Here is a 15,003-nt window from a genome sequence, read left to right as displayed (position 1 = left end):
GGCAGAGCCCCAGCTGCGGTCTTCGTGGAGAGGCTGGCAGGAGGGAGGTAGCCATCCACTCTCAGCGCTCCTCCCCCACAGTGCTTCCATCCAATTGCCAGCTTGAAGGATGGGAAGAGTACTGTGATTTTTCTATTACACAAAGGAGGCATCTGAGGGAGAGACTGAGAAGCTGGTGTTATTTTTTTATTTTTATTTTTTGAGACGGAGTCTCGCTCTTGTCGCCCAGGCTGGAGTGCAGTGGTGCGATCTTGGCTCACTGCAAGCTCCGCCTCACGCCATTCTCCCACCTCAGCCTCCTGAGTAGCTGGGACTACAGGTGCCCACCACCACGCCCGGCTAATTTTTTGTATTTTTTAGTAGAGACGGGGTTTCACCGTGTTAGCCAGGATGGTCTCGATCTCCTGACCTCGTGATCCGCCCGCCTCAGCCTCCTAAAGTACTGGGATTACAGGCGTGAGCCACCGCGCCCGGCCTTGGTGTTATTTTTTTATAGACATTACATGAATAGCCTCTACTCTCTGAGCACTCCACACTCACAAGTGCCTGTGACAGCTCTGGTCTGCACCAGGCCTGTGGGCAGGCGGTGTAGCCTCTGCAGGAGGGAAGGCTCGCTGTCCACCAGTGCACATGCTCAGCAAATCGCATGTGGCTCCTGAGCAACCGCAGAGAGAATCTGATCCAGGTTGTGTGCAAATAGAAGAGCCTGGATCAAGAATTAATCATTTTATGCGAGCAGTCTGTATGCAGGTAAAAGTGAAATTACACCAAACGTGGACAAATTTGAAATTTCTATTAAAGTTTAAAAAGTTGATCTTTTCTTTATTGGGAAGCTGCTGTCAGAGAAGAGCCACGGATTATTTGGAATTCCTCTTTGTTTAAAATTTTTTTTGTGCGTGTGTGAGATGGAGTCTTGCTCTGTCCCCCAGGCTGTAGTGCAGTGGCATGACCTTGGCTCACTGCAACCTCCACCTCCCAGGTTCAAGGGATTCTCCTGCCTCAGCCTCCCAAGTAGCTGGGACTACAGGTGTGCGCCACCACGCCTGGCTAATTTTTGTGTTTTTAGTAGAGAAGGAGTTTTACCATGTTGGTCAGGCTGGTCTTGAATTCCTGACCTCAAGTGATCTGCCCAACTCAGCCTCCCAAAGTGCTGGGATTACAGGCATGCGCCATAACGCTCAGCCTAAAAAACATTTCAATTCCTCTTTTTTTCTCACTGCGGCAACTATGGCAGCCCTTCCCTTCTTTCCTTTAGACCAGGCACCTCTGGAATGGAGTCCCCTCATTGTCATCCACAGCAGGCAGGTGGCAAGGGAGCCACTGTCCCAAAGAGGTAACCGGGACAGAGAGGGTGACCAAGGATGGCACAGCGGGGCCCTTTAGCTCCCCAAAAGTGGATTCACCCCCAGTCCTTACACTGCTAAAAAAAAAAAAAAAAAAAAGAGGAAGCGGCAACAGCAGCAGAAAAATATGTATAATTTTTTTTTTTTTTTTTTTTTTTGAGACAGGGTCTCACTCTGTCACCCAGGCTGGAATACAGTGGCATGATCTCGGCTCAAGCGATCTTCCTGCCTCAATTTCCTGAGTAGTTGAGACTACAAGCGTGCACCACCATGCCCAGCTAATTTTTGTATTTTTAGTAGAGATGGGGTTTTGGCATGTTCCCCAGGCTGGTTTCAAACTCCTGATCTCAAGCAATCCTCCTGCCTTGGCCTCCCAAAGTGGTGAGATTACAGGCGTTAGCCACCACACCCGGCCTACAATTGTTAACATGAAGAACTTTCCCCATACCCATTTTTTTTTTTTAGCCAAATTTAGCAGTGAGAAAAAATATTTTTAATGGGTAGAGAGGGATTGGTAAAAATTGTGGTGTGTGTTTTTTTTTTTGAGATGGAGTCTCGCTCTATCGCCCAGGTTGGAGTGCAGTGGCACAATCTCGGCTCACCACAACCTTCACCTCCCGGATTCAAGTCATTCTCCTGCCTCAGCCTCCCAAGTAGCTGGGATTACAGGTGCACGCCACCACGCCTGGCTAATTTTTGTATTTTGAGTAGAGACAGGGTTTCACCATGTTGGCCAGGCTGGTCTTGAACTCCTGACCTCGTGATCCACCCGCCTTTGGCCTCCCAAAGTGCTGGGATTACAGGCGTGAGCCACTGCACCCGGCAAAATTGTGTTTTTAAAAACGTATGTGATACGTATTTTTCACTCCTCTAAAGAATAAACTTTTGAAGAGGCCATAAGGTGATGTCTCTAGAACTGATAACCTGGGTCCATTAATATCTTTGATTTTTACCATGAATTTGCTTGTGCTGATAAAATATCAAAAGATAGCTGACAGATCTTTGTTCTAAACACATTTTAGGAAACTTCTAGTAATACCTGAACACAAGAAACGAAGTAGTCTCTGCTGAGCAATAAATGAAGGTGTGTGGCTGGTCACAGTGGCTCATGTCTGTAATCCCATCACTTTGGGAGGCTGAGGCAGGTGGATCACCTGAGGTCAGACTCAGGAGAATCGCTTGAATGCAGGAAGCAGAGTTTGCAGTGAGCCGAGATCATGCCACTGCACTCCAGCCTGGCGACAGAGCAAGACTCCATCGAGACCAGCCTGGCCAACCTGATGAAACCCCATCTCTGCTAAAAATACAAAAAATTAGCTGGGCGTGGTGGCAGGCACCTGTAATCCCAGCTACTTGGGAGATTGAGGCAGGAGAATCCCTTGAACTCAGGAGGCAGAAGTTATAGCGAGCCGAGATTGTGCCATTACACTCCGGCCTGGGCAACAAGAGTGAAATTCTGTCTCAAAAAAAAGGAAAAAAAATAAATGAAGGTGTGCTAAATAAAACAGTGACCTTAATCTTTATGTAAATTTCAGACAATCCAATCAGTGGCTTATCCAGCTCTAAACTGAATTTAGAGGCTCTAAGTCCAGAATCCTTTGGAAATGACTGACCCTTTCAGGATTCTGAGGAAAGTAAAAGAAGTTCATTGCTGGGGAGCAGGACTCTTACCTGGCGTACGTTCCTTCTAGAGCAGGGTCCTCACTGTTGTGCCCAAGGTAGTGGTCAATCAACTTCTCTTGAGAGGCCTTTGGGGGCAAAACATCTGCTTAGTGTCTCAGAGAGAAAGAGGAACAACACAAAACCTTAACTACAAGATTCATTTCATATAAAGCTGCCAGCAAGGTTCAGTGATCCTCATCTTTTGGAGGGACAGCTAAAACTGTTAAAGAGAAGTTTCATATGCTACAGCTCCTAAAAATCATCTGAAAGTTATTCACTAGTCAATTTTATGCAGATTATAAAAATGACACATTTTTTGGGTGAAAATAAATGACTCACTCCCATTATAAATAGATTTACTTCCTTAGGAATTAAAACTTTCCAAACTTACAGTATTGCTTTCATCACTGAAATCTGCAGGGTCTCCAATGATATTTATGGCAACCAAAGCAACCTAAGAAAGTGTTAAAATAACAGAATTAAATATACAATGTTTAAAATGACTTAACCCTTTTATTTACTTATTTTGAGACAGGGTCTCGTCTGTCACCCAGGCTGGAGTGCAGTGGTGTGATCATGGCTCACTGCAGCCTTGACCTCCCGGGCTCAAGGAATCCTCCACCTTAGCTGCCCTGGTAGCTGGGACTACAGGTGTGAGTCACCATGCCCTGCTAATTTTTGTGTTTTTTTGCAGAGATAGGATTTCACCATGTTGCCCAGGCTGGACTTAACCCCTTTATAACAAACTCTGACCTACACTGTTATCAAATGGGATGATGTATATCAAAGCATATTAATTGTTAAAATGTTATGCCAATATAAATAATTTTTAATAATTAACAAAGAATTTTAAATAAATTATGTTAGTATTCTAATGCTAACCAAATGGTTACTTTTAACCATTTAAAGCCTGGGTGCGGTGGCTCACGCCTGTAATCCCATCACTATGGGAGGCCAAGGTGGAAGGATCACCTGAAGTCGGGAGTTTGAGACCAGCCTGACCAACATGGAGAAACTCCGTCTCTACTAAAAATACAAAATTAGCCAGGCACATGCCTGTAATCCCAGCTACTCAGGAGGCTGAGGCAGGAGAATTGTTTGAACCTGTGAGACAGAGATTGCAGTGAGCCGAGATTGCACCATTGCACTCCAGCCTAGGCAACAAGAGTCAAGAGTGAAACTCCGTCTCAAAAAAAAAAAAAAAAAAAAAAAGTTCAAATCATAATAGCTAAAAACTCCCAAAGTTTTAACATAGCCTCATAATGAGACATCCATGTGAGATTCAGTATGGAGCTCATCTTTGAAGGATCTTGGGAAATTAGACAATGAAAAGTTAACACAGCTCAGTTCCCAGTTGGTGAGTCTCACCTGAGGTGGGGAGTCACTTTTCCACCCTGCACCCCCAACCACTGTAGACTAACCCCACACCGCTTCCAAAAATGCAAAGGTTCAAGACAGGCACATTTGGGGCAGGAGGGCGGGTGGCACAAACTGGGAAACCGAGCAACTTTTGAAATGAAATTTTTTAGTCTTTCATGTCAGTAAAGTGCTGCTTTAGATAGTTACTGCTTTTAAATACAGGGCACATATATTATCATTCATGACGAGATCATCTGAACATAAGGACAATAAATAATCTATTATTTAAAAATTTTTATTAAAAAAACAAAACAAAACTCCAAACTGTTTAAAGAAAACCAAGACAACAGCCAGGTCATTGCTGGTAAATACATGCAGGTGGGTGGAGGAAGTAACAGGGTTAAGACTCATTCTTCTGGCTTCCTGGCGTGTTACGCTGCAAGGGGCCAGGCAGCTTAACTGGACCTTTGTGCTCTTGTCCAGCTCACCCGCTTGGTCTAGAGATTTGATTTGCTGGGTGCTCGCAATCCTCTTGGAGGGGGCAGGGAGAGTTGTAAATGCTTGTGCCAATTAACAAGATTCCTTTGGACACAATTGATTTCTACTACACTAATCATGTGAGAAAAAGAAAAAAAGAAGGAAAGAAAGGGAGGGAGGAAGGAAGAGATGAAGAAGTAGCAGCCTGAAGCTGGAGAGATTCTGGATTACACGCAACATTCATGTGTCCGCAATTTCCACCAGGGAATTTACCTTGTGCACGTTGGGAGGGTTTACTTAGAACTGTGCTGTCCTACACAAATAGGATGTGAGCCACATGTGTCATTAAGGTTAAGTAGGCACATTAAAAAATTTAAAAATGCAATTAATTTTAAAAATATAGGTTAACACAACATATCCAAAATATTATCATTTCATCACATACAATTGACATAAAAGTTCTCATGAACTCTTTCGCGTTCTCCTTTTGTACTGAGGCTCTGAAGCCCACTGTCTGGTGAGGCTGGCAGCAGCTCTGGGCACTAGGCCAGTTCGTGGTGGGCACTGGCCACGTGTGCCCAGAGGCTGCTGGATCAGACAGCACAGCTCAGAGAGCTCAGCAGTCTCCCAGAAGAGATCCTCTCTTATAAGATCACCTTGAAAATGCATCTGAGAAAAGATACATGACCACATAATCCCACAAAGAAAGTAGGGGCAGAATCAAAGGCGAAGCTGCATGCATCTTACCTGATTATATATGTTGTATTTGTTGACATGGTTTTGGTGAAAAATCAGTTTAAGAAATTGTCCTACTGCATCCACATAAACTGATTTTAGTTCCCGGGCTTTGCAGCCTGTCTTTTCATTATCACAGAGAGACACATAGCTGAAAAACAAAACACAACTGAAGAATTTGAAAATGTGCTGTTCAATAAAACTGGTCCCTACCCTGATTGAACTCAATAGACTCATTTATGTTTATTGTTTTATTTTTTAAAGCTAGACTACCCCTACGCAGGATCAACAGGTTTGAATAAAAGCTAAGTCTAGAATGAAAAACCTAGGAAAAACCCCTAGAACTCAAATTCTAATTAGTATTCTTCTTTTGTTGTTGTTGTTGTTGTTGAGATGGAGTCTTGTTCTGCTACCCAGGCTGGAGTGCAGTGGCGTGATCTTGGCTCATTCCAACCTCCACCTCCCGGGTTCAAGCAATTCTTCTGCCTCAGCTTCCCAAGTAGCTGGGATTATAGATGCTCACCACCATGCCCGGCTAATTTTTGTATTTTCAGTAGAGACACGGTTTCACCATGTTGGCCAGATTGGTCATCTAATTAGTATTCTTAAGAAAATTTCTACATCTGAAAAGTAGAGTTGAATAGCAGAATTCACAGAAATTATAACGCTGCTTTTTAAGCATATTCAATAAGAGACAGGTGTTAAGAAACTGTGTACTCTTGAACCAAATAGAAGTACATAACACAGGACCAAAAGTTAAGGGACAATTCATTTTTAAGAGCTTTCAGGGCCGAGCGCGGTGGCTCACGCCTGTAATCCCAGCACTTTGGGAGGTCGACGCGGGCGGATCACGAGGTCAGGAGATCGAGACCATCCTGGCTAACATGGTGAAACCCTGTCTCAACTAAAAATACAAAAAATTAGCCGGGCGTGATGGCAGGCACCTGTAGTCCCAGCTACTTGGGAGGCTGAGGCAGGAGAATGGCGTGAACCCGGGAGGCAGAGGCTGCAGTGAGCTGAGATTGCACCACTGCACTCCAGCCTGGGCGACACAGCGCGACTCCATCTCAAAAAAAAAAAAAAGAGCTTTCAGGTAGAATTAGCCTAAAAGCTGCCATGATACATTTTAAATTTCATTCTTACCCAAGTCTTCGAAACCGCTCTGCTTGATAGGGTACAAAATATTCAGGCAAGCTTTCACTAATGTAGAACTCAATTTTACTTGAAATCATATACTGGTGAGCAAGTAACTGTAGTTTCCTTATTCGACATCTCTCCACCATTTGAAGGACAATTTCTTGTGGAAATTGGCAAAATCTGAAAGCAAACACATTTTTATATTTTCTGAACAACTTCTGCAGAGGGTTTCTAGATGCTAGCATCTCATTCTTGCAGGTGAGAAGCATTAACCACACACCCACTTTGAGCAGGACAGTCTGTAGGTACTGACGGTACAAAGATGCCTGCGACATGATTCCTGTTCTCTCGAGCTTTTCTTGTTGGAGCTGAAGCTTGGAATTAAAATTTGACTTGATCTGCCTGTAACCCTATAGGAATCATACTCTTGGCAGCTAGTCAATGGTCTGATGTGAAACCTGTAGTTTTTCATAAGATAAATCAATCTTATGAGGCGGCACTAGTGGGCAGGACAGAGCCAAAGGATTTTCCACAGAAACTCAAATGCTTAAGGGCCCCAAGGTATCAATATTTAAGGAGTGCCTGCCTTTCACGCATAGTGGTCTAGGGAGACAAGCCTATGCTATGGGCCATGCTGGAGCTTCTTTGCTCAAAAGTGACATAACTTTTTTTTTTTTTTTTTTTTTTTTTTGGGACAAGGTCTCGCTCTGTCACCCAGGCTGCAGTGGTGTGATTATGGCTCACTGCATCTTCGATCTCCTGGGCTCAAGTGACCCTCCTACCTCAGCCTCCTGAGGAGTTGGGACCACAGGCGTGTGCCACTGTGCCTGGCTAAAATTTTGCCCAGGCTGGTCTTGAACTCCTGGGCTCAGGGGATCCTCCCCCTTCGGCCTCCCAAAGTGCTGTGATTACAGGTGTGAGCCACTGGGCCCAGCCCAAAAGTAACACAACGTATTAAATAACTAAGAGTTGGGTAGAGAATCACAGCAGTCAGCAAAGACCCCACACTGCTTCCAAAAATGCAAAAGTTCAAGACAGACACATTTGGGGCAGGAGGGCAGCTGGCACAAATTGGGAAACCAAGCAACTTTTGAAATGAAATTCTTTAGTCTTTCATGTCAGTAAAGTGCTGCTTTAGATAGTTACTGCTTTTAAATACAGGGCACATATATTATCATTCATGGTGAGATTATCTGAACATAAGGACAATAAGTAATCCATTAGTTAAAAATCTTTATTAAAAAAAAAAACAACAACTCCAAAACTGTTTAAAGAAAACCAAGACAACCGGCAAAGCTTTGAAGTTGTATACAGTCATGCACTGCATGAGACAGTGGTCCCATAAGATGACAACACTGTATTTTGACTTAGCTTTTCTATGTTTAGATATACAGATACCTACTTGTGTTACACTTGCTACCGTGTTCAGCACTGTCACGTGCTGTACAGGTTTGCAGCCCAGGAGCAATAGGCTATGCCACAGAGCCTAGGTGTGTAGGAGTAGGCTGTACTATCTGGGTTTGAGGACACTCTAGGTGTTCGATGAAATCGACTGATGATGCATTTCTCAGAATGTCCCCATGATTGAGTGATGTAGGACTGTACTTTAAAAAATCCTTCCAAAAAGGGCCTATGATTTAGCTACTCAAATGTAGCTGATGAACACTTTATAGATGAATCAAAAATACCTTTCAAGCTGCATATGAAAAGAAACCACACAGCTAAAAAGGCTAGTATGCATTTATCCCTTCAAGATAAATTGACAGATACAGATTTTTTAAAATAAAAATAATTTGACAACCGAAAAAATGGATGCCCAAGGGCTACGGTTGGTGCAAACTTTACGGTTTCTTGGAAAAGCGTCTTGCTCTGAAGGCTTTAGGCTCTCTGAATTCTGAGGTCACATGAGCGGCACTGGGGGTCTCCCTAGGTCTCTTTAACCGCCCCTTCAGTGTCTCTCCTGGAAGTGCGTCAATCTATGCCCTGAGCTCCGATGTAGAGGGTCCCACATTTTCTATGACCTGTGGTAACAGGGTGCCTTATCCTGTCATTGGGAGGCTCGGCTTCAGGGTATCCTCCTTTGTCTTTCTGCGATGTGCCTGACCTCAGGGAAGTCAAGAGACCCTGAGCCAAACCCAGTGGGAGTCTGTGGTGACCAAGGGCACACAGATCCTTTTCTTGGGTACATCCTCTGAAAGCACATTACTGAAGTGAGTGTAGGTTATGCCCTTCAAAGCAATACCATGTCAATGCACAAGAGAACCATACTGGTGTGATTTTTATAACTATTACCAAAAAGGGTGGCTGTGTGTATATTCGAGAACCTTCAATCCCCAAATAACATGGAACATGTGCTGTGAGCGTACAGGACCTCTGCAGACGGATGCTCCTGCCTGGGAGAGGCATGAGCAGGGTCATGGGGAGTCTGGGAGGAGAGGGCGGAGCGCTGGGCTGCCCCCGTGGGTGTGTTCCTCCTCCTGCCCTCCAGCCACAGGCTGGACCCTGTTAATGCTGCCTGCATGGGCAGTGCATCGGCCATGGCCTGGGCAGTATCAGGACGCTGGCTCGCCTGCAATCCCAGCTCTGCGGGTGACAAAGGTGCTGTCTGGCCCCTTCTGCTTGACTCTTGCTTCATTTCTCAGTTCATTCAGAACTCACTTCCGGGAAATGCAGGGACAGGGGGGTCTTATTTGTTGCATCTCCTCAAAAACTCCAAAAGGAAAATACATTTTAATTATAAATGAGATTTACATTCAATTTTCAGCAACTTGACTTCTGAATAAAAGCAAGACAGAATTATATGATTGAATTTAAAATGCCATACATATTTACGCGTTCGCGGGTTAGGAATAAATAGTAACTTCTCAGGCTTGAAAGCAAGTCATGAAAAGCACAGAGCTGACGAGGTGGGATGGGGTGGAGGGTGGGTTTTTATTCACATGACTGAGGGCGGAGGGCAGATGCCAAGTGAGTGCATGAAGGGGCTCAGCTGTAAAGACCAAAGCAGCAGAGGCAAAAAGACTTCAGTGTTTTAGGAAAATAATCAAGCAAAACACTCATCTAATGAACATTTGTTTTGAGACAGCATCTTACTTGGTCACTCAGGCTGGAGTGCATGGCTATCACAGCTCATGGCAGACTTGGACTTCTGGGCTCAAGGGATCCTCCTGTCTCAGCACCCTGAGTAGCTGGGACTACAGGTGGGAGCCACTGTGCCCAATTGAACATTTTAATAAAAGTGTACGCGTGTTGAAGAGAAATGTGAAAGACATATCTTTTGGTTAAAGCTTGGTGTCATATAAAAACAGTTAGACACACACTATTTCAGCACAGGAGCCCAACTGTAAAAGCAAAAAAAGCTGCACTCACAATCTCTGCACAGAAGCTTGATGAGAACGTGCAGCCCAGCGTGTGATCAGGGAGTACGGTTAGACAGTTACGGGGCCTATATTTCTCTTCCTTCTCCTCCACATTTGCACATTTTCTTAAGGGAGCGTGGGTGAATGTTATAAGGGAAAGAGGGTCAACACATTTTCTTTAAAAATATAAACAGAAAGAGATGCCCGACACTGCACTGCACGCTGACATCCTTGGTCCTGATGTCCGAGTGATAGTAAAATCTGAGGCTCTGAATGAAAGGAGCCCCTGTACCCTCCTCAGGGACCCAAGGCTGCCTCCCAGCCCAAGCCCCGCCCCGTCCAGTCCTCACCTAGGTGACCGCCACCCACTGACAGTTGGCGCGTGGATCATGAGCTCCCGGGCACTGAAGCCGTCTTCGTGTCCAGATGAGCTGACGACTACAAATCCAATCTTGTGGGGCATTCTGCACGTTTGGGCTGTTTATAAGAGCAGGAAAAATTTCTTTAAAACAAAGGAATTCACTAACACATGGACATTTAAAGGGTTGGTTCATGCCTTGCTAACACACACAATAATGCACTAGGTATTCAGAATTTTCCCATCTCTTTGAAAAGAGTCTATTTTTTTTTGTTAAACACTTTTATAGATGCTTCTGATTCTGCTTAAGATATCATTTAAGTTATCTTGACTTTTCCCAAATATGTGTCCAAAAAGTTTGACCAGTGCTGTGGATTGTGCTCCCCAAAAGGATACGCTGAAGTTCCACCTGTGGTACCTGTGAAGGAGACCTTATTTGAAAATAGGGTCTTTGTGGGTGTGATCTAGTTAAAATGAGGTCCTCGGGGTGGGCCCAATCCAATGTGACTTTTAAGAAGGGAAGAGACACAGCCACACAAAGGGAGAGCGCCATGTGGTGACAGAGGCAGAGACCGGAGCAACGCATCTCTAAGCGGGCCAGCCAAGGACGGCCGAGGATGGCCAGCAGACACCCAAGGTTAGGAAGAAGCCAGGAGGGATCCTTCCCTACAGCCTCCAGAGCGAGAGTGCAGCCCTGTCCATGCAGCCATCTGACTTCTGCCTCCAGAATGAATTTCTGGTGTTTTAAGCCATCTAGTTTATGATATTTTGCTATGTCTAGAATATAAACACAAACTTCTTTCTATTAGTTAGGAAACTAATACAACCAGTACGTTAATTAGTTATACAATACCAAGGGGAAAAAGGCAATGTAAGCGCTAGCATTAAGAACTGCTAAATGAATGTGTATGACCAGAAGGAAGAGCAGGAATGACAGGCAGGCATATTAAGTACAAAAACGTTCATGCAGAGTCAGGTTGAGGGACTGACTCGCAGGACACTGAGCCCAATTTGCTCAGGGACTCTGGGTTACTTTTCAGTTACTAAGCCAGTCAGATTCCTCCTAAGTAAGCCAATTTGGGTTAGGTCTAAATCATCGGGGGGAAAAAAAAGGCTCCTCACTAAACCAGGATAAAGAAGACTCCATCAGAAAGTTCTCTGGGATAAGATATACTATTAATTGAAATTCCCAATAGGAGGTAACATCTAAACATACCCCCACATAAAACTGTACGTATTTTGACATGCTTGATGCATGATCTAGATCTTTCTTTTACTTTCATGGAGAATTTGAAGAGGACCACTTCAATATATTAATTATTGGCTGGCATTATTGCTAATGTTTCTTGGAATGTATGAACAAAAGCACTAAAATAGAATGATAAACCATCATTGAGATTCTAGTTATTTTTTGCACAAAGTTCACTGCAAGATGTTACTGTATATTAAATGAAAACAAAACTAAACCAACCCAAAAAATAATTTTTAAAAAGCCCCCCAGAACAGGATGAGGCTGGGTGTGGTGGTTCATGCCCATATAATCTCAGCACTGTGGGAGACCGAGGTGGAAGGATCACTTGAGCCCAGGAGTTCGAGACCAGCCTGGGTAAGATAGTGAGACCCCGTTTCTAAAAAAGCAAACAAAAAAAGAATTTTGAAAGGATGAGTGTGATTTAACCCACTGTTAGCTGCACGGCCCCACGTGCACTCTGGGCACCCTATGCCAGAAACGCACAGCCCATGGCTCCTACTCCTTCGTGACCTGGCACTTCTGGGTCGCATGGGCTCTGAGCCCAGAGGTACTTTTCCCTTGGCCACAGCATCTCTCTTCACCCACTCCCCACCCAACGGTGTGCCAGGTCTTATCAGGCCTGCCCTTCCTTCTGATCCCACTGTCTTTTCTAGACAGCAACCACCTGGTGTCCCCACCTGAAGCGCCTCCCTCAGACAAGTCCTAAGTTCCTATTGTGTGAATGCGCCTCAGGCCCAGCTCCAGTCATCTCCATCCATGTCCTAACTCCAGAGCTCTCGGTGGGCTCCCCATCTAGGGATCAATGCGCCAACTCTCCCCTGACCCTCACTTCTTGTCCTGAATTCTGAAGTCCAGCCAAACAATCAAAGCTCAAAGTTAATACCCTTCAGCTCTGAAGCCCTCCAATCCTTTCATCAGCTTTTTTTCCTTTTTTGAGACAAGAGTCTCACTCTATCACCCAGGCTGGAGTGCAGTGGTGTGATCTGGGCTCACTGCAACCTCTGTCTCCCTGGTTCATGTGATTCTTGTGGTTCAGCCTCTCAAGCAGCTGGGATTACAGGCATGCACCACCATGCCTGGCTAATTTTTTTTTTTTTGGTATTTTAGTAGAGATGGGGTTTTGCCATGTTGGCCAGGCTGGTCTTGAACTCCTGGCCAATCTGCCCGCCTTGGCCTCCCAAAGTGCTGGGATTACAGGCATGAGCCACCATGCCAGGCTCCTTTCATCATCTTTACGGGCAGGGCCTGTCACTCCCTATTCCACCTTGAAAATAGCTCTTGTGCCCGGGCTGTTGGGTTCCAGTCTCCAATTTTTTTTTTTTTTTTTTTTTTTTTTTTGAGAGAGGGTCTCACTCTGTCACCCAGGCTGGCATACAGTGGCGTGATCGCGGCTCTCTGCGACCTCTGCCTCCTGGGTTCAAGTGATTCTCCCGCCTCAGCCTCCCAAGTAGCTAGTATTACAGGTGCGCGCCACCACATCCAGCTAATTTTTGTATTTTTAGTAGAGATGGGGTTTCACCATGTTGGCCAGGCTGGTCTCGAACTCCTGACCTTAGGTGATCCACCCGCCTCAACCTCCCAAAGTGTTGGGATTACAGGCGTGGCCATTAAGCCCAGCCCCGATTTTTTTTTTTTTTTTTTATACAGGTTCTCGCTCTGTTGCCCAGGCTGTACTGCTGCAGTGGCGTGATCATAGCTCACTGTAACCATGAACTCTCGGGCTCAAATGATCCTCTTGTCTCAGCCTCCTGAGCAGCTAGGACTACAGGCACATGCCACCATGCACAGCTACTTTTGTTTGTTTTTTTTTTTTTTGTAGGGGTGGGGTTTCACTGTGTTGTCTAGGCTGGTCTTGAACTCCTCCCACCTTAGTGTCCCAAAGTGTTGGGATTACAAGCGTGAGCCGCCGAGCCTGGCTAGTGTCTGAACCTAACCAACACTCTCTGTTACGGCTCGAAGACACAAATATAGGACCTTTTCAGTCAAACAGAAGGGTGTTTCCAGTATGCTATACTGCCCCCAACAAATCTAAAACAAAGTACTGGCATTTAAGAACCAGCTAAGAGAAACGCACAGGGACTGTGGAGGCAATGCTATTACCTCAGCCTGGTATTTGAAAAGGATTCCTTTTTTAGTCTACCCCCTCCCAAAGACCTTCCAGTTGTACCCTAGGGTCCCCCCTGTGTAAACCTTCAAGTGTTACATAAGATACTTGGAATGTCACTGAAGGATGCCACTTTTAGGCTCTATAAAAATCACCATTAACAATTTGGGAAGAAGCAAAGCTCTGTTGAACATCCAGTTATTGGCTGGTCTTCCTCACCAGAGGCATGAGGGATTCCTGTTGTCCCAGGGACAGCCATCGGCATCCCGACAAGTGCCAGAGTACATCTCTCCCCAGGCAGCGATGACTCCATGGCGGTCTCATCCCTCACTACACTTTTCCTAGTGCGGGCATGGTAAAAGGCAATTAACTATAAATTAAACGGAAACTCAGTGTAGCAACTTCCATTTTGTTACAAGACTAGGAAACAAAACTTGTCTCTGATTTTCTTTTTAAGAAGACTTTTAAGTGTGACCGCGCGCAGTGGCTCATGCCTGTAATCCCAGCACTTCGGGAGGCCGAGGAGGGCGTATTACTTGAGGTCAGGAGTTCGAGACCAGCCTGGCCAACATGGTGAAACCCCGTCTCTACTAAACATAAAAAAATTAGTCGGGCTACTCGGGAGGCTGAGGCAGGAGAATCGCTTGAACCCGGGAGGCGGAGGCTGCAGTGAGCTGAGATCGTGCCATTGCACTCCAGCCTGGGCGACAGAGCGAGACCGTCTCAAAGGCTTATGGGTTTCTGATCAAGTCATCTTAGCGACTGAAAGGGCTTCAGAGAAATCTGAACTTAAGTGCAAACAAAACAAAACAAACCCAAAAACAAAAAACAACCAACCATCAGACTTTAATCTCTATAGGGACAGAGCAACTTTCCTCAAACTTTTGCTCAGCAGAACACATCTGAAACTGGCCCGCTATGTGCTACGCATCCAGAAGAGGAAAAGCCGGATCTGAAAACAATATTCCACGCTAAATGGGCCGTCCCGGCCGGGGCAGGCGGTCCCAGCACCCGTGCTGAGCTCCCCGGCATCCGGCACGACGGGGCCGCGCCGGCTCTTCGGCGACAGCAAGGCCGGCATCTAACTCCACACCGTCCGCGCTTGCACCGCGCACCCAGGCTTCGTAACCAGCTCCCAGGTGGGGACCGCGCCCCCGCGGCGCCCACGCCCTGCTCCCCACTCCGGCCCTGGGCCGGCGCCGCAGCGGCCCGGAAGG

At 45.7% G+C, this 15,003-nt stretch overlaps 1 protein-coding gene across 6 annotated transcripts in view; it reads right to left on the bottom strand.

Moving 5' to 3' along the window:
* The window catches only part of CEP104 (centrosomal protein 104), a 43,036-nt gene that overhangs the window by 27,421 nt on the left and 612 nt on the right, over positions 1 to 15,003 (bottom strand). For 4 of the 6 annotated variants that reach the window (XR_008668823.2, XM_063703281.1, XM_055352093.2 and 1 more), the window contains exons 2-7: positions 14,006 to 14,127; positions 10,423 to 10,549; positions 6,720 to 6,893; positions 5,589 to 5,727; positions 3,397 to 3,459; positions 3,015 to 3,091 (exon numbers count right to left, since the gene is read on the bottom strand). Coding sequence is in view for 5 of the 6 variants with exons in the window: in XM_063703281.1 (XP_063559351.1) it covers positions 3,015 to 3,091; positions 3,397 to 3,459; positions 5,589 to 5,727; positions 6,720 to 6,893; positions 10,423 to 10,549; positions 14,006 to 14,099 (674 nt within the window). In the remaining variant the exon portion in view is untranslated. Of the gene's footprint in view, positions 1 to 3,014; positions 3,092 to 3,396; positions 3,460 to 5,588; positions 5,728 to 6,719; positions 6,894 to 10,422; positions 10,550 to 14,005; positions 14,128 to 14,623; positions 14,739 to 15,003 lie in introns of all 6 variants that reach the window. The other 2 variants (XM_055352153.2, XM_063703284.1) reach the window with 2 other exon arrangements.

Source organism: Gorilla gorilla, chromosome 1 (genome assembly GCF_029281585.2).
Source record: "Gorilla gorilla gorilla isolate KB3781 chromosome 1, NHGRI_mGorGor1-v2.1_pri, whole genome shotgun sequence".
NCBI lineage: Eukaryota > Metazoa > Chordata > Mammalia > Primates > Hominidae > Gorilla > Gorilla gorilla.
Note: the sequence above shows the minus strand (reverse complement) of the source record. Positions and strands in the feature narration are given on the sequence as shown.